A 13,609-nucleotide genomic window follows, 5' to 3' on the forward strand; every position below is an offset into this window, starting at 1 on the left:
CCCAAAGGACTGTCCTCTAGAATTTACTGAGCCTCCCCAGCATCCAATAGAATGACTTTTCAGTCCCTGGAGGCTAAGGGGCTGGAATCAAATTAAGAATCAGGACTAATCTGGATCTTCGGTGTCTTTTTTAGAACGTATTAAGCAATGGCAAAGTACATATTTGAGCCTCTTTGAGGCCCTGCCTCAGAAGGAAGATCAGTTTATCTGCTTCTGAAACATGAGCCAGTGAGAACTCCCAACACACGTTCTCCTAGCCCCTGCTTCGCAGCTACACGCTACACGAAAGGTGGTTTGGATACTTTTTATTTGTACTTTGAAAAATACTTGCCAGGCTTTTTTACTTTGAAAATCCCGAGATGGGTTTTCCTAAGTAGGGCTGTTTAAATTTTATCTCAGCCAGACGATAGGACTGTCTCCAAGCTTGAGCTACAATCTTGTTTTCACTATGGTTAAAATTACCCTCGCAGAATCAAAGAGCATTGTAATCTCTTTCTAAAACTGGGAGTTGGTTGTCCATCCTTGCCTTTCAAATTGTTTTAAAGTGTCCATGAACGATCTAATTCTCAACGGCCAACATTCAGTTTTGCTACTTGAGTCCTAAGTACTTTTATACAGGTGTGCTTATGTGTATGTTAAGGGGAGGGGAGGGGGGCATGTTTACCATTAATGTCTTTACCTCTAAGAGCCAACACTCCTTGGAGAAGAAAACTCTCCCATGGACCATTATGCCAATGTCTTTCCAAAAGAAAGAATATTTTCTCCAAAGGATAGTATTGTTAACAAGCTGACGTTTCTACTGATGAATTTTTCAAGATAAACCAGTTAGCACAGGTTTTTTTTAAAAAAAAATGCTAGAAGACTTTTCCAATTGGTCTGTAAAGTTTTATCATTTTTATTTGTTTCTATTTTTTCATTGTGGCATCCTGGCCTTGGCATCATTTAGCTTTACTCGGTTCAACCTGCCCCTTTTGCCTAAAACAAGTGCTCTTTCAAAAGCAAATTACCACATGAGTTTGGCAAAAAAAAATACTATAAGAGAACAAACAACCAAACAAGGCCTGCTGCTTTTCTTTAGACAAGTTTGCTTTTAAAAAGCCACATGGCCCTCATAACTGCTCTCGGTGTGGAGTCCCTGTGTGGCAATGTGTGTTCACATCTTTGCCTGCCAACCGACAAGTTGGCGGTTCAAGTCTACCTCTTTGAGGCTCTGCCTCAGAAGGAAGAGCTGTTTATCTGCTTCTGAAACATGAGCCAGTGAGAACTCTACTGTTTCACCCGGACACACACCAGGCCACCATGAGGTGGAAATAAGCAATGGCAACTCTTCTTACTTTGACCCCGGTCAAGTTCTGGGTGTGCATTTCCGGTCCTGGCGGCCCTGGTGTGTGCTAAAGGCACCTTCTATGGGCGATGCCAAGAAACTTTAGCATAGAGATCTCATGACAAAAACGAGGAAGCCTGGAAAGCAAATATGAAAGCCGATATCCTATTTTGTCAACCCACCTCTTAGTAAGTGCCGTCACGCTCTCTCCCGAGGAGAACTCAGGGGCTGGGAGAGTTCAAGAGAGAGGATGTGCTCTGAGTGGCAAGAGTCGGTCTTGCTACTGGTTGGTGGAATGCCACTGCGTTCATGGGATTATTTCTGAACCTAAAAGGAGTGTCTCATCTTTCTGTTCGCAGTGCCCACAGCTACGGTGACTGATACTTGGAATGAAGGACAGGGGCCACGGGAACAGTCATCCTGTGACCTAAAACCGTCATTCAAGCTTGCATATATGACTGATTAACTCAGCTGTGGGTACCTTTATAGTCTTGGCTCTCAACCGACTCACCCGGCAAGAACTCTGAGCTTACTCCCAGCGTTCACTTAGTCAATGGGGTTACTCCCATCGACACTAGACTCAGGGCAGATTGGATTCAGCTGTGTCACGCTGATTCAATCATTATGAAACCCTTGACTGCCTGAGAGGGCCAAGCCCATTGGAGGCTCATAAATATCAACTCAAATTCTGACCTTCTCTCCCCAACCCCAGAATGATGTTCACTCAGAAAGAGTAGACAGTGGTGTGAAGGAAAGCCGTGGCATTCAATGGGGCACATGGAAGTTGGATGCAATACATTGGCTCCCAAACTCCAAGGGGTCCACCGAGCACTAAGTAATCAACGTTCTCCTGTCTCAGGTGTTGACAGATGCTTTCTGCAGAGTCTCGGCCATCAAGGTAGGCTTGGTTCAATGTTGCTTCTCAACTGTTCCCTCACCTCCAAAGCTCCGCCTATGAATGTTACATCTGCCTTCGGCAGCATCTCCGCAGGTGCCACCGACCAATGAGAGACTGATCTTTCAAGGCGAGGGCTCGCAAACACAAATGAATGTCATGAATGTCCACTACAAAATAATTTTCGCCAAAGGGCATACTTGAAGATGGACTGAATTTCCCATTTTCTCTCGCAAAGGAAAATGTGAAATCAGAACAAGATGCAAAGAAAACAAAGGAGGAAAGAAAACAAAGGACAACCTTTCACAGGACTGGCCTCTCAACATTTCCTCATGTTTGTGAGAAAGCAATAAACACAGGTATATTCTACCCACTATTGAATGCACACCTAAAAGGGCATGTTTTCTCTTGAGATGGAACAAAGGCACTTTTAGGATGAACAAGAAGCATTACCCTAATGCGGATTAGTTGAGAGGCATGAATCAGCAGCACAGGATTAGGAATGTTTGATGTTGTTATCTGAGTGTTAAAGGTGCAGTACCCCTTCTGAAGCTTTCAACCCATAGCCAAGAAATTGTATCGATTGCTTCTTTAGATTTCCCTTCCTGACAAGAAACGTTTAGGCCTGATATTTCATGGCAAGTTTTGGAGTCATCTTTGTGCTGGGACACAAATTCTTTATATAAGTGTTGTTTGAATAGTCTGCAAAATAGCATGGATCTATGAGCAGGACTTATTTAAGTTATATTGGCATTGTTGTACTTAACATCATCGTTTGTTTTCTTCTCATCCATAGAAATAGCTAACAGACCTCTCTCTATTTCATATGGGCTTTCTGACAGGAGGGAGCTGTATTAAAAGGTTTCTGCAAACATAGTTCTTACTGAAAATCAGCGTGGGACAGAATGATTAGATGGGGACATTTTAGCATTTGGAATGGCCGAACTTTTTGAACATCTACGGATGGAGTCCTGAAAAGAACTCTACAGGCTGTTTTCGTAAGCCTTTCAGGCTGCTTTTGATCGAGCTCTCGAGCTGAAAATGAAGAGGTTTGCTACACCTTTGACTTCCAGGCTCATGTATTCATGAACGACAAAGGGCAAAGGATGGAAGTAGATACCAGGACGGGGCGAGAGGAGACAGAGAGACAGAGGAGACAGGGAACAGGTCGTTTCCCAGCACAGACACCAATAGACAGGTAGCGTTGACACTGTACCTAGAGAGGCTGCCCTCGGCGGCCCGGCCCTGGGAGTCATCGAGGATATTGGGCTCACTGCAGGAGGGGTAGGGAGATGAAGCATTTAGGGAAAGAATATGCAAAAAGGAAAGGAAAACGGCATGCAATTTTCTGCTCTCAAGAACCAGAAAGAAATAAATTTAACGAAACAAGGGAGGAAAAGGAGACAGCCAACCATTTCAACTTGTGCTGGGTTTGTCAAGACGAGGACTGAAGGCAAGGTGGGAGGAGGGGCTTTGGATGGGTCTGTCCTCAGAGGAGCGATCTCCTGACTGCTCAAGAATAGGGACTTAAAATGAGCTCAAGATAGACACATGAGCTCTGAAACAGTTTGCCGAGTGGATCTATAGAAGAAGAAACTCTCATTCCTTGGTAACCATTTGGCTCACTCCTTATTTTTAACCTGTTCTATGGACATAATGTTTCACTGACTGGTACCCGACCGTCTTCTTTTTGCCCCCGCCCCCTCTTCTTGTATGTTGTGACAGCATCACACATCAACCACTTACCATGAACTACCACAATGAAACTCTGGGATCTGGTGCTATTAAATTAAGAATAGAAATAACTCAACTCGCCCTGCTAATTTTGCCACGAAGATGCAAGAAAACGGAAGAAAGACCCCTGGAACATTCCCATGGAACTTGCATTTACCTTCTTTCTCTCCATCTGAGAGACGGAATTGTAAATGCCAAAAGAAGACACCTGTCGGATTGCTGAGACCACAATTCAACCGGTAACTGATCGACTTGGATGCCGCTGAAAGGGGACTTGCGAGCAGAACCCATGCAATTCTGCGTTGGTATTCACACAAGGCACTCAATAAATACCTGTTAGCAGACTGGAATCATGGTGCAGCCTTTAGGCAAGTCTAGCTCCTGCCCCCATAAAATCAAGCTCGGTCTACCTGCCCTCTGTCTTCAGGAGGGAGCTCACTTACCCTAATGCGCAGAAATAGTATTACCTTGACTTGCCTTCCAAACTAGGGCTCAAGCCCAAAGGGTTTAATTTCCGACCCCCACCCCCTTTGTGGATTTCTTGTATGCAGGAGCCCTAGTGGTTTAGTATCTTTCAACAACAACAACAACAAATAGTGGTCTAGTACAGTTACAATGCAATAAACTTTCTTTCTAGAAATTAGTTAAGCCCGATGGATTAAGAGAACTGACAGCCTAGTTATTTCAGATGAGTACCAAAAGAACTCTATTTTAAAAAAATGAATTCCCTAATTAAAATTAAACTTTTAAATAAATTGTTAGATTTAACATTTTAAATAGGCCTTTGTATACTGGCTTTACTGAAAAAGAAACGGATAGCTACCACTATTCACTGCTTGCATGACTTTACAACTTAAAAAATTTGTCATTTAGCTCTCAATTTGTAAATATTTTGAAGACTTTATTTTCAAATGTCAGTTAAAAAAGACAATCTTTGATAATGACAGGGACCCTTATACAGTCTTTAATTAAATAGTAAATAGTACTTGTGTAGAACATTGCTTTCTTGAAAACTGTGGGATTTACTTTTTAATCATCTTTAAAATTTTCTCCCCATTTTTGATAGTTCTAAGCTTAGGTTATTTTGTAAGTTTTATTTCAACTTTTTGATAAAAGATCTGGGGACTTGTATATAAACTGAATTTTCTAGGTGCTAGAATCTATCCTAATTTTGATAATCTTTGGTGTATGATAGTTTTATATGAATCTATGCAGTTGTTGTGAGGCACTGTCGAGTTGGCCCAGGTCATGGTGACGTTCTGTGCCATCCTCACAACGCTGATTGAATCTACAGGCATTAAAAAGTCAGTAGACGAGTCAATAAAGAATCAGTTAGCTAAAAACATGTAAGGCCTATTCTACGAAAGGCAATATTCTATTCCTGAAGTAAAAATATCATTGGCTCTGCAATAGATAATATTTTTACTTTTATGCCAGATCCTTCTCTGTATTATACTTTCACTGTTTACATATACTGAAAATATTTTGCTTGTAGAGATTTCCATTTTTAAGAGAATGGCATTTAGCCATGGGATCCTAGGCTATGGGTTGAGGCACTTTTCCTTTGAGTTGGTCTGCTCGTTTCCCACATGGGAAAACCCTGGGCTGCTTTGCGTGGCGTCACTAGGGGTTGGCTTCTCCCAGTGGAGGCGCCCAGGGGTCACCCTGCTCCCTGCCTCCGTCTGCCCCAGGCCATATAGAATCCTTAATCACTGTGGACTATAAGTTTTAATCATAGGTTAATCATTAAATCCCCAATTTACACGCAAGTATAAACTGCTGAAGTGTAATATTTCTTAGCTTGGATGAATACTAACAGCAGAAACTTTCTTACATTGAATTACAGCATTATTGGGAATTGAGTGGAAGTCTTTAAAACGTTTTACTCCTTCTCTTCCTCTAATGACCACTTTATTCTCAGTAAAGGTTCTTATCAGAGGCTCAAAATGCTAATTATGACAATATTGTTGCTTAAAAAAGACCCGGAACATTTGACAAAATCAGCAACAATAAAACAATGGTAGCAACTAAAGCAAATAGTGTGAGTGGTGTGTGTGTGTGTGTGTGTGTGTGTGTGTTTGTGTGTGTGTGTGTCTGATGATTCAGATCATCCTTATAATGAGTTGGAAAGCACTTAGTGGCCACGTGTGTGTGTGTATGTGTGTGTGTGTGTGTGTGATAATGGCAGCTCTGAGCAGAGCGCATTCGAAGGCGCATTAGGCTGGCTTTTGAAGCCCTTCAGGCGTACTGATACATGCAAGCGGGGCTTACCAGATAAGCTCTTGTTGTTATCAGTAACACAACAAAAAGGATATGGACTATTCTTTGGGTATCACTCCCTGTGACTCTGTCACCGCGTGTGGTCCACACTCCCAGCACCCCCCTAGTGACGCCACTGGCTGGTTGGTTGAAGGACTCGCCCAAGGTCACACCTCGTGGCATGGGCGCTTTTCTGCTTGCTGAAGCACCGTTTATTCCAACTTAATTTTGATGCGATGCCAGCAGCCTAAACTGGATCAAAGTTTCGGTCAACAGAGTGTTATGCGATGCCCACGGGAAGCATCAGCAGCGTGGGTGTATCCCTTGGCTTCAGTACCGCCTTAAGATCGCCTCTAAAGCTTCTGAGGTCTTCGTTTTTTATGTATACAAAAATAAACAACCCACTGGTCCTACAGAAACACTGGTCAGGTGCTCATGTTTAGCTAACAAGAAATCAAGCTGCCCGAGTAGCCCAACAGTTAAGTGCTTGGCTGCCAACCAAAAGGCTGGTGGTTCAAGCCACCAGTTGTTCCATGGGAGAAAGATGTGACAATCTATTTCTGTAAAGGTGACAGCCTTGGGAGCCCGCGTGGGGACAGTTCCATTCTGCCCTGTGGGGTTGCTGTCACTTGGCATTGACCTGTGGGCCCTGGGGTTTACCGACAATTCTGCAAGGGGAGAGTGCCAAAGGAAACCACGGGTCTGTCGATGGATGGCAAACACCCGAGGGTGGCAGTACTTAGCAGAAAAGCGGCGCTCCCTTTCAAGGCCCTGCCTTGGACAACTCTGCAGACGGTGGGCTGTAGGGCCTGGGTTTTTAGTTGGATGGTCTGCTTCAGTCAAATATCAGGAATGAGTTTTCAGAAGCTGTACAATACCCAGGGCTCTTTACCTCTGGCTGGGTAGCATGCCCACCTCAGCCTGAGGGGCAGACATGCTGGAGACGTGGCTGGAGAACCGCCGCCTTCCGATGGCGCTCAGGAGGTAAGCTTCTTGTTCACTTACCACACTGGGCATGCTCACGGAGTCATCTACAGGAGACAAGAAAGCAGTGCAGGAAAATGTCTCTCCGAAACCCCAAACCAAAGCTGCATCTGGTTCCCACCGCGGATCCCATGTGGACTTAGGGCGTCTCTGAGGCTTTTAGGGGCTCTGTTTTTTGAGTGTACAAAGAGACCATGGTAATTCTTCATGGACACCCCCCCCCCAAACCCTCCTGAGAATGGCCACATCAAGTAGATGCAAGCCACCTGTTTGCTTGTACAGCCAAATCATCTGTGAGAGTTAAGGCGACTGTGCAGACAAGGATTTCAGACAAGCTACGTTATCAAGTGTGACAGGGCCCCGAGGAGCTCAACAGGCGGCTTTGTTACGGAAGGAGTCAAGTTTATTCCCTTGACATTCGAAAAGGATATTCAGCACACCGAATGATTTTCACCCTGTTGTAGGGAAAGACTTCTTCAGATAGAGTTTTAGAAAAAATATGTTAAATCTGCAAAGTGCAGAAATAAAGGCTTATTTTTAAAAGAATTTTAAGTATGTAATCAATCTTGTTTTTTTTTTTTACACCTAGAAGTTAAAATCCATGAACTCAAATCTAAATCAAAGTTAACTTAAAGCCAGTAGTTTTGACAAGGTGGTGTCATTCTTAGGGAGCTGGTGTTGTTAGCTGCGGAACAGTAAACAAGGGGGCCTTCAAGGCGTTCAGAGAAAAAAGTTGAATTAAAAGGTAGTGGGATTGTGCCACATATTTTGATAGATAAACAGTCCCCAGATTACTAAAGAGTGCTATTAGAATGTCTGTCTGTCTTTAAATTAAATTTGTATGTAAGTTGGAACAGGTAGGTGCAGTTTGTATCTAACATCAGTTAGTGAAATGTCTGTCTTAGAGCGTATACCTTTTTAAGGATCTTGGGTAGTGCAGTGGGTTAAACACTGGGATGCTAACCACAAGGTCAGGGGTCCAAACCCACCAACTTATCTGTGGGAAAAAGATCAGAATGCCTGGTCCTGTCAAGATTTGTACTCTTGGAAACCCTCTGGGGCAGTACTCTGTCTTACAGGGCCAACAGTAGTGGGTTTGGGGTTTGGTACATTTCTATGTGTAAAACACATGAAAGAAACACTTTCAGGTATATTACAACACGTTTAACATAGTCATCTTTATCATAATGTTTTAATGGCTGCTCTTGAGTAGTGTCTGTCATGAACCATTGTACCTCGTGTATGTGTATATACATATTTATTTGCTTTGTACCTCATCTTTTAAATATAACAGGCTTTTCAGGATTAGGTTCTTAACTGTGGCTTGCATGCAATGTGGGTGTTTATAACCCAAGAACTGCCTGTATTGGGTTTAGGGGAATTTATTCTGCTAAATAGTATCACCTCTGGTACCATTGATTTAAAATGCTCTAATGGGTCATATAGCGAGTTGATTTTATTTTGAACTGAAAAGATAAATATAAAAAGTGCTAGAACTTTAAGTTTGCTGTACAAGGACCACTTTAGATAGATTTTGATTATAGAATGGCATTTCTTTTTTTGGTGTGTTCAGAGAAAAGAAAATAAGTACATGTGCCTTCATATGACAAAAGTGGTAGGAAAGATTGAGCTAATTCTACAAAGGTTTTCCTAGCTCCCCAATGGCATTGTTGGGTAAGTGACTCCCACTAGTTAGGTTTTTGGTTTGTTCAAACTCGTATGTCAGTTAACATTTATTTCTTCAACACCTGTTTGATGATTTATCATGTGCTGGCTTCCATGAACCCTTTTGTTGAGTGTTTCTGATGCCAAAGTTTTATCATCTTGTCAAGACTGTATCTGAGACCTCAAAGGGCAGAGACGTATTTTCTTATATACCCTTGTTCTTTGTTTTATAGGTGGTACATCCTAATACAGGTGTTACACCTGAATGGGAATACATAATTAATTCAAAGTTGTCAACACTCTCTGACTTTTGTGCCCCTCGCCATATATATTAATACATTACAACCTCATGACACCATTTGTTGACAATCCTACGTTCATTGGGGGTGATTAGTATATCAGAGAGCAGAGATATTAGAACAAACCAAGAATACGCCATGCCTCTCCACTTCCCTCTCCATCACTCAACCTAGGTGTGTGTGTGTTGGCTCAATCCTATCATTTCTAGTCATTTAAAAAATTGCTAGGAGGAACTACTTTAAGCATTAAAGCAAAATAGATATTACTAGAAGTCTGAACCATCAATAGACCTTAATAGATAATCAAATCTGATCCTTTATCTTATTTTGTATTCTTAGTCAAGCTTTTCTTAAATTTCAAAATGTTCTCTCTTTAGTACAAGACTTACAAATTGTAAACATTTGTAGCATCAGGGGTGTTTTCATGAGCTCGCTACAGAAGGACTTACATGCAAGCATGTTTGCCAGTCTACTACAGGGCCTGCGGCTCTCACTTTCTTATCTGCTTAAGCTTGAAAATGAATATGGAAATACTGCTTATGTGCATTTGGACAAAGCATTTCTTTCTCTCTCTTACTCACTCAACTGTAGCGGGTCATTAACAGCCTTTCACTCATTGTAGTTAATTAAAATTCTAACCTCAATACTTCTATCCTCTCTCTGATCTCGTTCAGGAGAGGGGAGGTGGTAGGCGGAGACCTGGGGTTTGTTCTCCTTGATAGACTTTGCTATAAATGTTGTATCAGGGTGCCTTGAGATACAAGTGACAAATAATCAATTTAATTAAAAAAACTCTTAAACCATACCCTATTTATACCTTTCAAAATCTACTTTTATTAGGCATACATAGAAGAATTTTCTTTCATCCAATTTTTCCTTTATTGTAGCAGCAAATGTTTAGCAAATGTATTAGAAGCTGCTGGACTGACCTGCTCACTCTGGACTCTCTAAACTCAAAATCTGATTTGCATTGACTCATAAGAGCCTGCTGAGACACATCCTGGCTGGTGCCCCCAACAGCTCTTTTCTGAGTCCTGAGCAAATGCTTTATCGACTTTTTTTTTTTTTTGGCCCATGAGGACAACATCTCAGCAAGATGTCCAGGACAAAGGAAAATCCATGCTTTCCTTAATTGCTTAACCACAATCAAAATGAGTTCTGGAAATTGTTGGACATACAGATACTAAGAACATGTAGAGGATAATTCAGTGAATTCAAGCACTCTTTGCCTAAGTTTCTTCCATATGACCAAGCATATCAAGGGGTTTACAGACTGGGACTTAGGAATCATAGTATCCTTCATTCTACATTCGACGATGGAATCTTTTTGTAGACGTGACTGAGTAATCAGCACTGAAAACAGAAATCCCTCCCAGACCTCTCTTATGTGGGGGAGCCGTGCCTCCCACCCAGCTCCTGCCATGACCTACTTTCCTCATCCTCCTCGTCGGTCCGACTCAGGGTGTCTTGGGAAGCCTGCTGGGAGGGCTCGCTGTCCTGCTCCCAGACGGTGCCAGTGCCGGTGTTGGAGCGAGACATGGTGGCCAGGCTCAGGCGGTAAGCAGAGGTGGAGGTGCCCACGGTACTGATGGACGTCTTCCCCTGGTAGGCTGGGGGTGGGAGGGGGCACGAGAAACCAAAGGCAACACATGGTGAGGCTCTTGGAAGTAAACAGATTTTCAGAGTCTTCTTTGACCATTTTTCTCTTTTAGGAGAGGTCAGTTAAACAGCTTGTCCCTGATCTTTAGGGCGAAATAGTAACTGCAAATAACGACCTTGAAAAAAAAAAGAATCAATATTAACTGTCGATATACTTACAATGGTTTCCTTGAATATCTACTTGAATGGTTCCCTTGTGTGAGCACAGCCTCTCTAACCATGTAGTGAGCTCCACTATTACTCTCTCTCTCTCTCATGGCTTTTTCCATTTCATTTCCCAAGCCTGCTAGGATACGGATTAATTTTGACCTGAATTGTAGCATCCGACTTGCCAGTTCTCACTGACAACTATACCTTACCTGGCCCCAATATATGACAGCACGGAATAAGCTGTCGGATCTTCCCACAGTCACAGTCAAAACCGGGCGTTCTTATTCTCCTTTATCAAAATGTTGTTGCGGGCGTTGTGAGCTGCTCTCAAGTCCGTTCTGGTTTACAGCAATCCGTGCACAGCAGAACAAAACGCTGCCGGCCCTGGGCCACCCACAATTGTCACTGTATGTGAGCCTGTTCTTCCAACCTCTACGTCAATCCGTCTGGTTGAGGGGCTTCCTCTTTTCACTGGTCTTTCCCCAGGGATGCCCTCCTAGCCGCACGGCCAAAGGAGGGGAGGGGAGTCTCACCATGACTCACTTCTGGCTGTACTTCTTGCAAGCCACATTTGTTCATTCTCTCACTCCACACTCCATTCAGTATTCCTCACCAACACCATAATTTTAATGCATCAACTCTTCATCCACCTTTTTTTTATTCAGTGTCCAAATTTCACTTGCATGTGAGGCTATTACTATATGAAATGCCTCTTGGCTCTATGCTAGATAACTTTATTATAAAGCAGACTATTTGAACAGCATTGCACTGGGATGTGGATTTCAGCAAGATTGTACTTGTCCGCGTTTTTTGTCTTTAACGCATTGTCTATAAGCTACACACACACACACACACACACACACACACACACTGCATTCTACTTATGGATAACGACTGCCCTCTAATGGCAAGTGATCATTTATTTCGCTATTTTAGGACTCTGCTTTTAATACATAGGCACCAAAGAAAATTTTTTGAACAACATAAAGGACCTCTGAGCCTGCCAGCTCTAACTCAACTTTCCTCCCCCATTTTTAAAAAAGGTTTGACACTTCCAATCCCTCCACCGTTGTCGATGTCTCTGTGTGTAAGCTATTGAACCTCGACACGCCCCATTTCCTTATTCTTGAAGTGAACACTCAGTTATGCAGCACCGTGCCGGTATTTGTGTGGATTGAATGAGAACAGAATCTATGAAATGATATGCCAACCAACAGATGCTCAATGATAGGAGGCCCCCTCCTTACCAAAAAGGCAATCAAGGTAAAAATGTTAACAGCCACCCCCCTTTCTCCCTTCAATTAAATATTCAAATAGCTTCCTTCCTGAAATGAAAATGGAGAAATAGTTATTAAAAGAATATCCTCCAACTTTTATGAGACCCAGTGGACCAGGACCAGCTGTCAGCTCTTCTGCTACACCCACATGTCTAAGTCATCACTGGTCTCTTGTGCCACCAAAAGGGGTCGCTTGGATGGAGGGAAGTCTTGTCCCTTTCAAACCAGACAAACACGCCTGCCTCCCCACGCGGTCTCACCTGACCCGCTGTGCACAGCCTCCTTGAGGATTTTCAGTTCGCTGTTGAACTCGGCTATGAGGGAGCTCTTGCACAGAGGACGCGGGATGAAGCGCCGCTCCAGCTGGTCAGCGATGTGCTGCCGAGCGGTGAGCTCGTCGTGGCTCTCCGCGGGCTGTGCCAGGAGCTGGACACAAGCAGAACACTCTCAGGCCTCCACTTCCCCACCGGCAGCATCGCCTAATTAGTTGGCATTAAATTAGGTACTAGAACTCTCCCACTCTCTATTTTTCATCAGTCTTTAAAATGAGATGCTAGCGAAGCCATTAAAGAAAGGGGAACATCTTCTAGGCCATCCCATTGAATTGGGGCATTTTTTAAAGAGGGGGAGGTGGGGAATATTATATACATTCTATTAAAACTCTATGACCATTCTCATCTGAAATTTCACCATCTGGAATATGTGTTTTGGGGGGAGGGTGGGAGGTGGGTGGGGGGGGGCCTATATTTCACATCAAGTGTTTACTAACTACTGTCCATCCCACCAGCAGCCCTGTCACCCTCCTTCCTGATGGAGAGCAACACCATCATGGGCGGCGGGTTGTTTAAGGGTGGGAGAAAGAAGGTGGTCGGCTTCCCTGAAGATTACAGCCTTGGGACCCCTGGGCAGTTCGGCCCTGTGCTGGAGGGTGGCTCAGGGCTGGGACTCGCAGACCGGGGAGTGTCTAAGGAGATGCGCATACCACACCTTGCACTGGATGAAAGGGCGCAGGAGTACAAAGATGGGGATTCGGGTCCGCACAGTGAAGTCCAGGAAGTCCCAAAGGGCCAGGCCGCCCACCTTCCGCAGAGCCATCTCCTTCACCTGGAGACTCAGCCAGTACCACTGGCTTCCGAGCTGCCTCTCAAAGCAGACCAGAATCACCTTCAGCGCTTCACCCAGGAAAAGAGAAAAGGAGTCTGTGGATTTGTGCTGAGGGAGGGAGGCTGCAGCTCCCACCCAGCTGCCCCCACCCAGCTTCTTCACCGGGTGGCTATCGGTTCCACCTCGACCTGTTTGCAGCCTTCGATGAGCTCCAGGGGGCGTGAGTTCCTGAGATCAGGCCAAGCATGTGAGGAGGTGG

General features: G+C 43.8%; 1 protein-coding gene across 3 annotated transcripts in view; it reads right to left on the bottom strand.

Moving 5' to 3' along the window:
• The window catches only part of UNC80 (unc-80 subunit of NALCN channel complex), a 249,347-nt gene that overhangs the window by 10,313 nt on the left and 225,425 nt on the right, over window positions 1-13,609 (bottom strand). For 2 of the 3 annotated variants that reach the window (XM_075529390.1, XM_075529391.1), the window contains 5 exons: window positions 13,234-13,418; window positions 12,507-12,672; window positions 10,591-10,770; window positions 7,105-7,243; window positions 3,436-3,492 (listed from right to left, as the gene is read on the bottom strand). In XM_075529390.1, coding sequence (XP_075385505.1) covers window positions 3,436-3,492; window positions 7,105-7,243; window positions 10,591-10,770; window positions 12,507-12,672; window positions 13,234-13,418 — 727 coding nt within the window. The remainder of the gene's footprint in view (window positions 1-3,435; window positions 3,493-7,104; window positions 7,244-10,590; window positions 10,771-12,506; window positions 12,673-13,233; window positions 13,419-13,609) is intronic. The other variant, XM_075529392.1, reaches the window with a different exon arrangement.

This window comes from Tenrec ecaudatus, chromosome 13 (assembly GCF_050624435.1).
Source record: "Tenrec ecaudatus isolate mTenEca1 chromosome 13, mTenEca1.hap1, whole genome shotgun sequence".
Classification (NCBI taxonomy): Eukaryota; Metazoa; Chordata; class Mammalia; order Afrosoricida; family Tenrecidae; genus Tenrec; species Tenrec ecaudatus.